This window comes from Zalophus californianus, chromosome 12 (genome assembly GCF_009762305.2).
Source record: "Zalophus californianus isolate mZalCal1 chromosome 12, mZalCal1.pri.v2, whole genome shotgun sequence".
Classification (NCBI taxonomy): Eukaryota; Metazoa; Chordata; class Mammalia; order Carnivora; family Otariidae; genus Zalophus; species Zalophus californianus.
The window spans coordinates 38,349,277-38,364,420 of NC_045606.1; the positions used below are offsets into that span (position 1 = coordinate 38,349,277).

The window sequence follows — 15,144 nt, forward strand, 5'->3', positions numbered from 1 at the left end:
TTGGGTCTCATTCCACCAGGAAGTACACTTTCCAAGTACTGTCATGTTAGAGCCTTAGGAGAGAACTGATGTGGCCTACAGTGTTAACAGGAGCGCTCTGTACGATGAGAAATGTATGTTTTCTTTACTCTGGCCAGATTTTTCTAGACCAGAAAGTGAAGGCTTTTTAAATATTAGCATGTAGTATATTTAACAAAGTGCTTACTGAAAATCCCACAAAATATGTCTTTCCTGCATATTTTTAAAGCACAGAGGCGCTCACCTTGGTTTGTGTAAGCATTCAGTGGTGCATGTTATACTTTATTTTGGCCACCGTGATACATATCGGGAGGGTGGCTCTCTCTGGACTCCTGGCAAAGTTGGCTAACTGTACACAAAGTTGGTCCAAGGATAGGGTGACTTGAGTGAGTTCTGTACGGGAGCCCTCACTGTCTGTTGTATAAACACATGTCTAAATTCAGTTCATCATGCCCACTGGCAACTGAACCATCCTAGGTCAAGTTCTTGTCTGTTGCTTGGACTCCAGTTATAGTTTACCTTCTTACTGTCTCCCTCATTCCAGGCTTCCCCAATCTCCTCCAGCTTCCATATTCTTAAACAAAATCAGACCTTCTCTCTTGTGTTTTTAAAAGGCTCTGGTTTCCCTGTAGGGCTGTTTGGCAACAATAATTTTCATCAAGAGTCAGGCCACTTCTTAAATATATTAGAATGTGCATAAAGGGCTGGCTGGGAAGGAGATTAAATGAGCTTTCAAAAACCATATCTGGCATTACCAATGCCTTGAATTCCTTTTGAAATTTTAAATAATATGGACTAAATGAGATTTATTTTTATTAAAAGGGGGCTACTTATCTCCAGAAAGAACTCCAAACTTGCTCTGTTCCGCAAGGTCCTACATAATGTGGTTCTTAACTATCTTTCCAGATCAAGCACCTGTCTTGATATTGCTCGTCTCAGTACTTGACATTGATGTTGCTAACAAGAGTAGGTCTTTGGGGACTTTTCATCTGCTTGTGGAGATAGATGCATAAACTTAATTTCAAGTGGTCTGAGATGTGTTATCATATACATAAGGTGGGGTGGTGGAACAATGAAGGAGGTCAACAAATCTTGTTGGGAGGAAGTGTTAAAGCTCTAGAATTGTATTACCATGGGCTAGTAGTAATTACCTCCTGGAAATTGAAGGGAAGACCAACACAGACACAAAAGACTTATGTGCAGTGTTCTTAAGGCATGAACCTACTAGGACACTGGGTGATTGTGCATTGTCCAGAATGGAAGGTGCAATGGAAAAGACAAGAAGAAGTTACGAGATTTTACACTAACATTTTTAGGGTGTTATAGAGGGTGTGTGTGTGTGTGTGTGTGTTGTAGAAAGGACACATAGCTGTGTTATTTATTTTATTTTTTTAATTTTATTTTATTATGTTAATCACCATACATCATTAGTTTTTGATGTAGTGTTCCATGATTCATTGTTTGCATATAACACCCAGTGCTCCATTCAATACATGCCCTCTTTAATACCCATCACCAGGCTAACCCATCCCCGAGCCCCTCTCCCCTCTAGAACCCTCAGTTTATTTCTCAGGGTCCATAGTCTGTCATGCTTCGTCTCCCCCCTCTGATTTCCACCCCCCCTTCATTTTTCCCTTCCTGCTATCTTCTTCTTCTTCTTTTTTTTAACATATAATGTATTATTTGTTTCAGAGGTACAGGTCTGTGATTCAACAGTCTTACACAATTCACAGCACTCCCCATAGCACATGCCCTCCCAAATGTCTTTTACCCAGCCACCCCATCCTTCCCATCCCCCACTACTCCAGCAACCCTCAGTTTGTTTCCTGAGATTAAGAATTCCTCATATCAGTGAGAGCATATGATACTTGTCTTTCTCTGATTGACTTATTTCACTCAGCATAACACCCTCTAGTTCCATCCACGTCATTGCAAATGGCAAGATTTCAGGGTCTTTTTTGATGGCTGCATATTCCTGTGTGTGTGTGTGTATGTGTGTGTGTACACACACACTATATATATATATATACACACACACACACACACACATACAGACACCACATCTTCTTTATCCATTCATCTGTCGATGGACATCTTGGCTCTTTCCACAGTTTGGCTATTGTGGACATTGCTGCTATAAACGTTGGGGTACACGCACCCATTCGGATCACTATATTTGTATCTTTGGGGTAAATACCCAGTATTGCAATTCCTGAGTCATACGGTAGCTCTATTTTCAACTTTTTGAGGAACCTCCATACTGCTTTCCAGAGTAGCTGCACCAACTTGCATTCCCACCAATAGTGTAGTAGATGTGTTTTTTAAATAACAAAATGAAACTGCTAGAAATATAAAACAAGGCTGGTAGTGCAAAACTGAAAGGACTTAGAGTCCCCTCCTTACAGGCCCTGATGCCAAAGAGAAATTGAAGGTGGTATGTATTCTAGTGTCCAATTTTGAACCCATGTGAATGGTGGTACCATTTGGCAGGATGGAGAATGTAATCAAAGGAGTAGGTCTCCACAGAAGGTAGGAGTTCTGCTTGGAATATGTCAAATGTGAGCTGCCTGTGGGCCACTCATGTTGGAATGTGCAGTATAGACTCTGGAGCCTGGAAGAGATATGTTGGCTGGACATACCAATTTATGGGTGATGATGGAAGAAGTGGGTGAAAGTATTATCCAGAGTGGCATTGGATATGAGAAAAGATGAGGCCAAGGACAGAACTGCAAAGAATACCGTCATTAGAGTGAGTTATTTTTTAAATTGAAAATCAATCCTAATTTTTCTGTTTTTCTTTGTTCCTATTTTCCTTTGTTTTTCTATTGAAAAATTTAGAATATGTTTTTAAAACAGTCATCATTGGAAATATTTATACATAGAATTATATAAAAGTAGCTAGGGCATTTGTTCTTAAGTTGAAAGCAATACATGTAAAAAAAAAACCCCGAAACACAAAAAAGGGCCTTTGCATCTCCTCAGGTCTGTTCAAGGACAACAGCCCAGTTACAAGCTTGATTTAGAACTGATTCTGTGTCCTTGCCATCCCTTTTATCTTTTGGAAGCCAGGTTCTTTTCATTTCTAAGCCACAAATTATTCTATCAATTCCAGCATTCATGATTTTTCACCTTAGAATTGATGATGTGTTATAGTTTAATTAGCAGTCATTATTTTTCTAAGTGGCACATAAAGTAATTTTGCATCTTAGAGTCGTTAGCCTGTCCAATTCAAAGTCACATGGTATTGCTTTGTGTCTTCAACTTTGGCAACAGCAAGATGCCCTTTGGAATCAACAAGGATGGCATGAAATGGCCCCTTCTGCTCCCCAGCCTTCCTCCACCTGACCAGACTTAGCTGGCTTCCATGCGGTGACCCTTGGAGGGGGCCAGAGCCCCCTCGTGAAAAGCCCGGAGCTGGGCAGCAAGGGTGAGGGCTGGGCACTCAGGCCCTCTTATCCTGGGGTTTTGCAGGCCCTGAGAGAGCCAAGGAAAGTGAGAACCCATTGGCCTTATAAAAACAAGCCCTTCTCTTCACAGAGGGCTGCGCTGTGTTGCCCAGGGTTCTGGTTGCAAGCAGCGGGCAGTAAGTCCAGTGGGATTCATTGGAAGGAAATCTGGTGTTGACATCACCTCTGGTGAGATTTATTGGAAGGAAACCTGGTGCTCACAGGATCAACAGGAGGCAGGAGGAACAGGCTTAAAAAAAGAGCAGAGGCCAAGAGAACCCAGACTGTGGACCTCTGGAGCAATCTGGCCAGGATGTTGGGACATTGCTGCTACTGTGGCATGCTGCCCGGAATTCATCCTTACTGTTCCTGGGCTTCACCTCCTGGCTCCAAAGACAAAGTCCCAGTTAGGAGCATCCAGTCTGTTAAGATCCTGCCTGTATTCTGGTCACTGGGAGATGAGGAGCAGGAAGGTGTCTCCCCTGGGGCTTCAGGAGAAGAAAGTAGGGGTTCAGCATGTCACCAAACAGCAGTACTACAAGAGGAGCACCTCCAGACAGAAAGGGGTTTTGATGTTGTATAGCCAGAGAGTGACAGGCATTCACCACCCTCCCCTTCCAAAGTCTCAACTCTGTGAGGTCATCAGAGCAGATCAACCATCAGAGGACTGGAGTTTTGACTTCATTCTGAAACGCAGGTTGGTAGAGCAAACAACCCTTCCAGAGCTCACACAGAGGGTCAGGCCTTGTGCTAAGTGTATCATGTGTGATTGCTGCTGAGCACGCAACTCTTCATTCTTAGACCTTTAGGAAATCATAAGAGGACAGTGGTTACCAAAGATTTTCCCAACTATAAAGGACTGAATGCAGCAGCTGCTGGCGGCAGAACCCGGGTGCTAAATAAAATAAAGTGTCTAAAAGATGCCATTGTTTGAAATTAGCCCCTCAGACTGACAGGTAATTAACTTCTGCCACTAGTTTAATTTCTTCTGTGGACCTGGTGCAGGAAACCATACATGGGTGGTAATTTTTTTCCCTCCAATCTCAGAGGAAACGTAACCGGGTATGAACTAGCGGCACAACTCATATATCAGTAGTCTGTAGCGGGTCTACATAAATCCTTTTCTTTAAAGTTATTTAACTGTTTTGAAAATGGTTTCAACAGAAGTAATTCCAATTGCACCAGAAAGGAAACCAGAGTCTTAAAGACAAATAGACTCTCTTTGCTGAGCAAGGCAAACATATCAGTATGCAGAGAAACGAACCAGTCTCTTGTGTTTTATTTCCTTAACAGATCTACTGAAACACTTACTTTGTGTCTTTAAAAGGCTGATAGACAAAGAATTGTGTGGCCACTAAAAGTTAATGCCTATAATTGGTTTGTAACCACTTTAAAAGGTTCAGGTATGTTTTTTTTAAATGTTTCTCTGTTATTCATAGTATTTCATTGTGGGATTTTGCACATATTATAAACACAGTAAGTATTTGGGTTTTTTTAATTCACCAAAAACATATTCTCTGGGGAAGAATTTTCTGTTTGAATAGTTAGATAACCTGCAGTTTTCCCACATACTTCATGTATAAAACGACACATTACTGTCCCCAAACTAGCCCTGGGTTTAGCCAAGCCCTTATAGACTGTTTCCTTTTTTTTAAGATTTTATTTATTCATTTATTTATTTATTGGTGGGGGGGCAGAGGCAGAGGGAGAGAGAGTATCTCCAGTAGACTCCCCATTAAGCGTAGAGCCCGAGTTGAGCATGGAGCCGAACACGCGGCTCAGTCCCCTGACACTGAGCCGTGACCTGAGCCGGAATCAAGAGTCTGGTGCTTAACTAACTGAGCCACCCAGGTGCCCCCTTATAGACTATTTTCTGTCACGATGTTGCATTTTGACTCTTCCAGGAATTAATATCTAAAATAAAAACCCTTATATCTGTAAAAGGTGAGAACTTGATACTATTTAAAGCTGACTAATTCAAGTCATTCAGTGAAATCGACTTCAGTTAAGAACTAGAGGATGGGAATGTACAAATAGATGGCTCTGATAAAAGCAAAATTATTTTCTATAATTCTGTCATCAATTGAACAGATAATAAGTTAATTTAAACCTTGACCCGTTATACCCCTTGGATCCACAGAATGAGGTGGAAGAATCTGTTATTATTAGTCTTCTGAAAGATCTTCACCCTTAACCCCTTGAATTTTTTGCTCAATTGTCACCTCAGTGTGGCCTTTCCTGACCACTCTATTTTAAATTTCACCTCTTCCTCCCCTTACCAGCATGCCCAATCCCCTTTTCTGGCTTTCTCTTTTCCCATAACACTTATCTGATACAATATATGTTTCATTTATTTGTGTGTGGTTTCTCTCCCTCACCTCAGATGGAAGCTCCATGAGCACAGAGTTTTTTTTTTTTTTTTTTGGTCTCTCTTTTCCCTCTCATATTCCCAGTACCTGGTGCCCAATAAATGTTTGGTTGATATACAAGCTAATGCAACATTTGTTTGAAGGTTTCTGCATATGGGTATCCCCAACTCTCTTTGTTTAAAAAGCAAATTCACACCAATTATTTTATTTGGTTATTCTTACAACACTGTGTTTTAAGAAAGGATTATTATCCCAATTCAAAAGATGAGGAAACAGGGCCTCAGAGAGTTTCTACAAATTATGTAAAATCAAGGGGCTAGCAAGAGGTAGACTCCAGCCTCAGACCCAGATCAATTACTTCCCTGGAGGTGCTGCTCCCAACCCGACTTGTGAATCTGTCTAGCCAGAGGAGTTAATGCTTTATATTAGGCATCGATGGTCTGATCTCAGGGTAGTGGATTCTGAAATAAAGATGAGAACAGAATTTGGATGCAGTAGCCATTTATTCTTTTTTTTTTTAAGAGTTTATTTATTTGACAGGGAACACAAGTAGGGGGAGTGGGAGAGGGAGAAGCAGTCTTCCCGACGAGCAGAGAGCCCCATGTGGTACTCGACCCCAGGAACCTGGGATCATGACCTGAGCCGAAGGCAGATGCTTAACGACTGAGCCACCCAGGCACCCATGGATGCAGTAGCCATTTATTCTTAATAAATAAACAATCCATCATCTCTAGCTCTTGAGGATGTGAAACCTAACTTCTCCACAGCTGAGCCTTACACATACTTGCCTCTTGGAAGTAGAAGAGCCGTTCTTCTTGAGGCCATGGTGTATCCACCCCGAAGAGCCTACACAAACCTTTCCTTCCTGCAACTTTAACACTGTACGTGCTTTTATTCTGGGCCTTTCTCCAAGGCTGCCTTTCTAGTTCATGTCAGGCTCTGAGCAGGTGAGGGGATAGTATGCCTGATGGTTAAAGCTCCTAGATCTGAAAACGGGCAGAACCAGACAGAACTTGAAGTTTGATATGGTTGGGAGTTTCTTTGGGGCAGATTATTCTGTCTCGTCATCTAGAAAATGAGGCTGATGCTCCCAAGTTCTGATAAATAAATCAGATTTTACAAGTAAAGCATTGATGATTACCTTAGGTATTATTATTGTATAGCTCCTGTATCTCTTCCACCAGATTATAGGGTCCTAGAAAGGAAGGCACCTAACGGGTTGTGTTATTTGCTCAGGCTGCTATAGCGAAGTAGTACAGTCTGGGTGGTTTAAGCAGTAGAAACTTAACGTCTCAGTTCTGGATGCTAGCATGCTGAAATCAAAGTGTTGACAAGGTTGGTTCCTTCTGAGGGCTGTGAGGAAGATGTTATTCTGTGCCTGTTCCCTACTTTCTGATGGTTTGCTGGCAATCCTGGGCACTCTTTAGCTGCTAGAAGCATCAAGCCAGTCTTTTTCAGCTTCCCAAGGCATTCTCCCCGTGTGTGAGCCTGGGTCTAAATTTCCCCTTTTTATAAGGATATCAGTCATATTGGATTAGGTGCCCACCCTGCTCCAGTCTGATCTCGTTTTAACTAAATATATCTGCAATGACCCTATTTCCAAATATGTCACATTCTGAGATACTAAGGATTAAGACTTCAACATACAAATGTTCAAGGTGTTGGGGCGGGGGGGGGGGAGTAGGTTCCACCCATAACACAGACCCTATCACCTGTGTAGTTGTTGTATTTACTTGCATTTTGTAAGTGTCTGGGGCATTGCTGCTAAATCCATTAAATTTAAAGAAATGTCTCTAGAAGGTTCAGAAATAGAGCCACTTTCTAGCAGATTAGTGGTCTTTTGAAGATTGCTTCTCCATCCAAGGTTTACCAGAAGAGAAGACTTACCTTCAGCTAGTGCCTCCTAAGACTTCGTGTTAGGTCTTTGAATCAGGATACATAATGGCTACGTGACTATTTTGTTTGTGACTTTCCAAGCAGGTTTTTAATGGGTAAATAGTGGTAATATCTTTATATATGGATAAGGACTTAGATGCGCTGTTTATAACTTTAAAGGTTTATTTGTCTAAAAATCAGGGTAACTCAGTGTTCTTTTCAAAATTTCAAGTGCAACTCTTTATTGCATGTGTTAATAATAAGTGACCATTTTCCTTAAAAGTGTTTCACATTCTTTCTGATATGTACAGTGTGGTTATAAAGTAATGAAGTTGGTTCCACATTCTATACATATGCACCTAGAGTACTGTTTCAGTGAATATACACATTAAAAATTTCTTAATATCTAAATTGCAATGCCATACTCTACACATCCAAATTTTTTAAGTTGCATTTCTGCCCCCAAATCACTTGCTTAATGTAGTCAGACTTTTTGGAGTTGCTTTTCAGGCTACAGATATTTATTTGGGCATTTAGGTATGCATTTATGATGCATTCTTTAAGTGGCTGGTGCTGAAATTTTGAGTCAATGTAAATCTCAGGATTTATTATCATGGAAATGGGACTATCTACAGCACTTGAGATCTTACAGAAAGTCTGTAAATATTTGATGGATGAATGAATATGAATGAATGTATGGGCAGGGAGTAAGTGAATTCATTTCTTTTAAATTCCATTTGAACCAATGAAATCAATAACCTCCAGTGACTATAATACTCAGGAGAGAGGATAATATACTTAAAAAACTGTGAGAGCAAGTTTTAATTATATCATTTTATTTCTATACTTTGGATTTTCTTGTGATACCTTGATTCTCCTCTATGTCGTCTACATTGTGACTGATGGTTTCAAGCGCTCTGTGATGAAAGGGGCCTCTAAGAAAGGCAGGTTGAGAGCAGACACAATGAGCACACATTTGCATAGGGCAGGAAGGGCACTGTAACATCTGGTGGTGGTAGCAGACTGGTCCATTTGTTGGTGCTCATTAAATTCGCATTAATGCATGAGCTGCTCTGAATGTGTAAATGCCATTTGGGGTTGGTTGCTTTCTCCCAGGCCAAGGGCAGTGACTTTGGGGGCTCTACCCCCTGGTTGTTTACTTGCCAATGGCATTTGACCTGGGGTCAGACCTGTATTTAACCCTTTCCTGTAGGTCAAAAACAAATTAATTTGGTGAGAATTAAATTGGAAATGAGTCGTCTGTACAGCAGGTGTTCCCTGTGGAGAATGTGCCCCAGGTGGAAACATTTTGAGATCTATTCCTGGGTCATCTCTGAAGAAGCTTCAGAGGTCAGAGAGGCAATTCCAAGACATCCCATGTGGTGAGGGCCTGGAGATGGATGTTAGCAGGTGCCGACTCTTGCAGTTTTCTCAGCAGCTTGGGGAGACTTTCAAAGAGGCCCCTTTTGGAGCTAATTTATTCATATATTCATGAACATATATCTTGGGCATTCATTGAGGACTGATTTACTTAGAAGTTGCCCTAAATGATTGGAACTTTACCCTTTGCCCCTACCTCCCACCATCAACCAAAGGCTTTGATTTGAAGGAAACAAAATAATGCATTTTTCTTTCTTTTTTTCTAGAGGATGAGGAAGATGAGGAAATGGTAGAACCTAAAGTTGGCCATGATTCAGAACTGGAAAATCAAGACCAAAAACAGGAGGTGAAGGAAGGTATGGTATGGTATAGGAGATAAATTAGTCATCATTTTATTGTTATTATCGTTTACCAACATAAGAGGCTGTCCTGATAAGTAGAAATTAAATGCACACTCCCTATGTGGAAGGTCTCTATGGTTGTTCAATACATTACATTTAGCACCATAAACTGTAATCCCCAAAGCAAGAGTCATTTATTTTTTTGACCAATGGAAGTAAATAAAATAGAAACCATCCACAATTCCAGCAACAAGTCCACTCACAATTCCAGTAAAATTATCACTAAATAGAAAATAAGATAGTTGTTATCCATTGTCATGTTACCCAGTTGACTGCATTGTATATTCCCAATGATAACAGTAAAGGGAAGAAGCAGCTATAATTATTTTGTTAATAAATTCTGAAGTTTATTCATGTGATCTACACAGAAACACTAACAGTGATCATTACTATTAACTATACTGTTCACAGTTTTCTTCCACGGCTCTGTCTGTATGAAGAACAACCTTTCCATATTCCAGTGATAATAATGATGAGCACTTATTAAGGGCTTGCTGTGTACTCAACTCTCTCCTAAGCCCTTTAGAGATATTATTATCTATACCTCACAACATCCTTTTGAAGCAGATACTATTATTATTCCTACTTTACAGATAAAGAACCGGAAGGGAGAGGTTTAAAAACTTATCCAAGGATACAGTATGTATCCAGGATTTGTAGTTGACTCCAAAGATAGTACATTTCACCACGATGGCATCATCCTTTTGTAGCACTGGGTCGCAAAAAGAAGAAAGCAGAAAGAAAAAAGAAAAGGGAAGACAAGAAATACTACAGATGCCGATTCCCTAAAAATCTAATTTTGTAGCCCTTTAAGATTCTCAGTCCCTGGAGATAAAAGAACTTTGAAATTGTCATTCTTACTGACAAACGAAGTATGCATAGATTGAAAAGCTTCTTCCACAGTCCCTGCTCAGTGTCCCAAATATAGATCAACACAAGTCTAATTAGAAGCTCACTTGATTTTTAAATTCAAAAGATGCCTGTGTCTCTGGTATAATATGTGGCACATAGTTGTCACTGGGGACTTTTATAGAAATGGGTACATATTGGTCATACATACTCACTTCGACCTGCTCAGGCATTGAGTGATTTCAATTACCGTCAACTTCTGGGCTCCGACTAAGGGCAGGGAGTAAATTCAGCCTCTTTAACAGTAGCATCCACAGAAGGCATAAGAGTGATGTTTTCTGAGGGATTCTAAATGCACTTGATGGAAGAGACTTTACCTAAAATTCTAAGAACATTTTTTTAAAGCTGGTGAATGGAATATCATTAACACAGGTGTAGCAAGAGATGAAATAAGTCAGGATTTATTAAAGGGGTTTTCCTTTTGCAAAACATCCTTAAGCCCTGCTGGGCGATAAGGAGCCAGGGTGTCTTTTGTGTGTCTTGGCACAGATTCTCTCCTGCCCCTCACCCCCCAGTCCCCAAATTGTCTTCTCTGGCAAAATAAGGCAACCCCTTCTTCAGTCCGGAGCAAAAACACCCTCTCGTTTTTAACTATTGCTCAGGCTTCATGGAATTGATTAAAGTCCTGTTAAAAGTCAAAAAGAAGTTGGAAGAACATTTCCTGTACTGCTGCGCCGTGTGCCTTTTTCTCTATTAATGGCTTTTCTGCAAATTAGCACATAATGGGTTAAAAGCATGTTTATGTTGGCATCAAACTCTCTCTGGCTTTTTTTTTTTTTTTTAAGTAAGACAGTATTTTGCAAACGTTTTCAAGAATCTGTAGCAGATATAATCGTGGCGCCATTCACACGGCTGCATAGCAGTTAGGGTTGTGTCAGCACTTCTCTTATGAACCTTGAGTTTCAGGGATTTATTACTCAGCCATAAAAATTTGCTCTGGGCTGAAACTTGACATACATGGTTTCAAACCAGGGAACACATTTTTGAGAAATCTGGCCTTTTTGGGAGTTAAAAAAAAAAACAGTAAGCGGGAGATGGGAAAAAAAATCAGTGCTCACTAGCTTTTGACATTTTTGCCCGTGTGATATCAAAATGCACTAAACAGTCAAGTAATAAGGGTTTGATATTTTACTGTTTGCACTCTTTTTTTCCACAACAGAGTAGCGTAAACGGTAGGTACATGTTAGCTTTTAATCAAATTTTAGGCAATTTCTACATGTGAGTGTTCTGGTATCTTCATGTTTAGAGATTTAAAACAACAGAAACAGACACCTAACTCTTGTAAATGCACATTAACTTCAGAGAAGGAGATCCTCCTTCTTTATTAGTTTGGTTTGGTTTTCTTGCTCCTGTTTATGAAATGATTTCACTGTAAAATTCTCAGAAGAGCTACCGTCCTGTTTAATCAGGTTTAAGATTTAAGCTACATGGGTTTACTCCTTTATTTTTTTGTCTTTTGCATATACCCTTGAAAAATAGCTAAAAGATTTTTTATATCAAAACTCAAAGCTGCATCGTTGAAAACAAGGCAAGACATTTCTGAAATGAATATTTTTAAAATAGCTTTTGACCTCAAGGAAAGATTACAAAATACTTAATACGAATTGTGAATTTCATTATGAATTTTGTATTTAAAAAAAATCAAAATGTGAAACCAAAGATATAGTATATAGTAAATAGAGTAGTACAACAACAACAAACTGGAAAAGTACCTATTAAGTCAATAAAAAAAAAACAAGAAAGCACAGCAAATAGGATAGAATCCTCATAAAGACACGTACACAAGTATTTTCAAATATGAAATGAGAAATTAACTTTTCTATAATGAAAAAGAATAAACAATAGACCCTAAAATATAATGTGTACTAGATTTTAATCTTGCAACCACAAAGTCATAGACTTAGGCCATCTTCTAAACTTCAAATTTCATGAATTCAGTACATTGTCTTCATAGTTGTTATTCAAGCTAAATGTAACTGTTCAGGTAAATCTGGGCAAGTACGAAAATTGTCATTTGGATCATATGTTAGTTATATGCATGTGTTTGACTTTTCATAAGGAATCTTTCTTTTAAAAAAAAAGGCCATTTTACATGCATAAAATATTGTTAGCTCTTGGCAGAAATACTCCATGTTTTGTGTTGCAAAAACAAACAACAGACCTGCGATAATAGCATTTTCTGCTTAACTTAAAAAGAAAAATCAGTGATTAACAGTGCCTACTTTTTGCTCTGGTATGCCTTTTGCTATTAAATTAACTCACACTTTTTTATGTGGTGAACATGTTGAAAATAATTCATTAGGTGCCGGGAATAGGGAGAAGCTGCAGAAACAGATATATCAGGGAGAATTTGGGGTCTACTCCGAAGTAATACAATTCTGATTCTAATTATTTGTGCTTGCATTTTGAACCTTGTGGATTCCACTAATCAACCAATTTTTCTTTCATGAAATATGGTGTGTGGAGAGGTGTTCTCTCTGAATACAGCTTTTAGTCGGGGTTCCTGGATACTCCATTATGTTTTCATTACATTGCAACAACACTTACCAATTTAAAGATTTTAAATACAGGAGGTTTGCGGGTCTATCAGAAATAACTATGGCCGTATTTAATTTCTAAGTTGAATATTGTTTATGACTTTCAAAAAGTACTTGTCTGCACATACATCTTATTATTTTGTGCTAACAAATCATGTCATTTGATCCCTGTTAGACATCAAAGCTTAATATAAAATATATCCATTGTTTTGCTTCAGTAGCAGTTTAATTTCAAGCCAAATATTGTATTGTCAAACATAATATCTGGAGAGGCTACTCCTTCACCTACCTGAACTTGGCCTCTGCAAATATACTTTGATCAGCCATTTATGTTTCTCTTAGAGAAGGAGTTGTATGTCTTGAAAGCTGAGATCAAAGTGACAATAAGCTACAGGGAAGAAAAAATTACAGAAAATGACATAGATACTATTTTTTATTCAAGGTAATGGACCTGTAAGGAAAGATACAGGTGAAATATAAGTAACTCAAAAAGATAAACAGAGAGTAGAATAGATATTTTAAATATTATTTTAAAAAAGAATAAAGAGAAAAAAGTCCTATTTCTCTGCTTAATTTCAGGTAGGTCTCATCAATAGTAACTAAGGCTGAACAGGGCTTTTAAAAATAAGACATTCTTCTTGGCCTTATGGTATCCTCGTTTGGTGAAGCTTGTTTATTTATGTAACAGTACTACCAAACCAAAATGAACCTAGCATTTTGTACGTTTTTTTTTTTTTTCCTTTTGCCTGGTTACCTGTTTTCTTGAACTTACATAAGGGTGAAAAATTCACATGCCTCATTTATGGGAGTTTTAGAAAGTAGACTAATTAATTACTACTTAATTACTAATTATTGAATGCATAACTATTTGCCCAGTATATTTATCCTTAACACTTAAATGAGATTTAAAGTTTAGGTATCATTACCCCATTTTATTGATTAAAAACTGCTACTCAGAGAGCTTTAGTTGATTAAAGAATCAAAGTTAGCGAAGGGCGGAGGCAATGTTGGATTCCGGGTTGGTTTTGTAGAGTCCTTGTTGTTTACATCTACACATTGCCACTTTCACCGTTTCTCAGACTAGTGTGTGGGCACCTCTGCTCAGCAGGTATCGATGGAGGTTCCCGGAGCATCCCAGTACACGTTGGCATATTAAGGGCTCTAGAGGCTTCAGCAGCAAAGGAATATTTCTAACTATGTGTAGGGCTACCACAAACTACGGGACGAACTCTTTTGGGAGACAATCGTCTGCTGTAGTAGGTGAATCATGTTTTGTTATAATATGACCTTGGAGAGCATTTTGCCAAGTGTGAACCAACTACATTATCCTAATCCTGGTCTTGTACAAACACAGATTCTGGAGTCCTTCCAGACCCCCTGCACCGTGGGCTGGGGCAGGGAAGGGGAGGTCAGAAGCAGGAAAACATTATGGACATTAAAGGCTTGAGATCCGCTGCCTTTGCTCTGCGGTCATTCTGTTCGCCAGTTCAGATTTGGTAGGCCAGTGGCTTCAGGACACCACTGATTGAAACAAATAACATAAAACAAGCTGCTACCACTGACTGCACCCTATGTGGGTCCTCTGACCCTGTGGCCAGGTAGAAGTGGTGACGGGGATGGTTGTGGAAGAGTTTGGGCGAGCCCGTGGGTGAGAGACTCCACTAGGGACTCCAGCGCTGATTGCAGTGCAGCACCCTCCTCCTGTCCCTGAAATTCCAGAAGCTTCCAGTCATCCAGAGAGTAATGCACCAAACATGTACTGAATGCTCTCTGCAAGGGAGTTGAACTGGGGCTCCTGTAGAACCACAAAGTTTCAGCTGACCCTTTCTCTGCTTCAGGGCTTCTCAGTCAGGGGGAATTCCAATCCATTCTCGATCATTGTATGTAAGCCTTACCACTGAAGGGATGGTCTGTGTAACCTACTTGGGACTCCGACACCGAGACATACTACCAGTTACTTAATCTCTCTTTGCCTCATTTTGTATCTTCAGACTTAGTTTAATAAGATTAATCTGCTAGAAAAGAAAGGCATAAAAACAATTTCGAGATGTCTTATAGAAGCGTTTATTTGTTCCATGTGTTTGTTTAAAAGCAGAAGATATCTCAGGGGAAAGCAGATTTGGAAGGACACGTTTCAGGTTTTGAGTGGAACCTGCGTAAGAGCCAGTCCGCCTTATCAACTAACCCTCTAAAATAAAATGAATGTGTC

The 15,144-nt window shown here is 39.5% G+C and overlaps 1 protein-coding gene across 5 annotated transcripts in view; it reads left to right on the forward strand.

The window, feature by feature from the left end:
• The window catches only part of DYNC1I1 (dynein cytoplasmic 1 intermediate chain 1), a 306,141-nt gene that overhangs the window by 175,958 nt on the left and 115,039 nt on the right, over positions 1 to 15,144 (forward strand). For all 5 annotated transcript variants that reach the window (XM_027574568.2, XM_027574567.2, XM_027574570.2 and 2 more), the window contains one exon: positions 9,355 to 9,444. In XM_027574568.2, the coding sequence (XP_027430369.1) occupies positions 9,355 to 9,444 (90 nt within the window). The remainder of the gene's footprint in view (positions 1 to 9,354; positions 9,445 to 15,144) is intronic.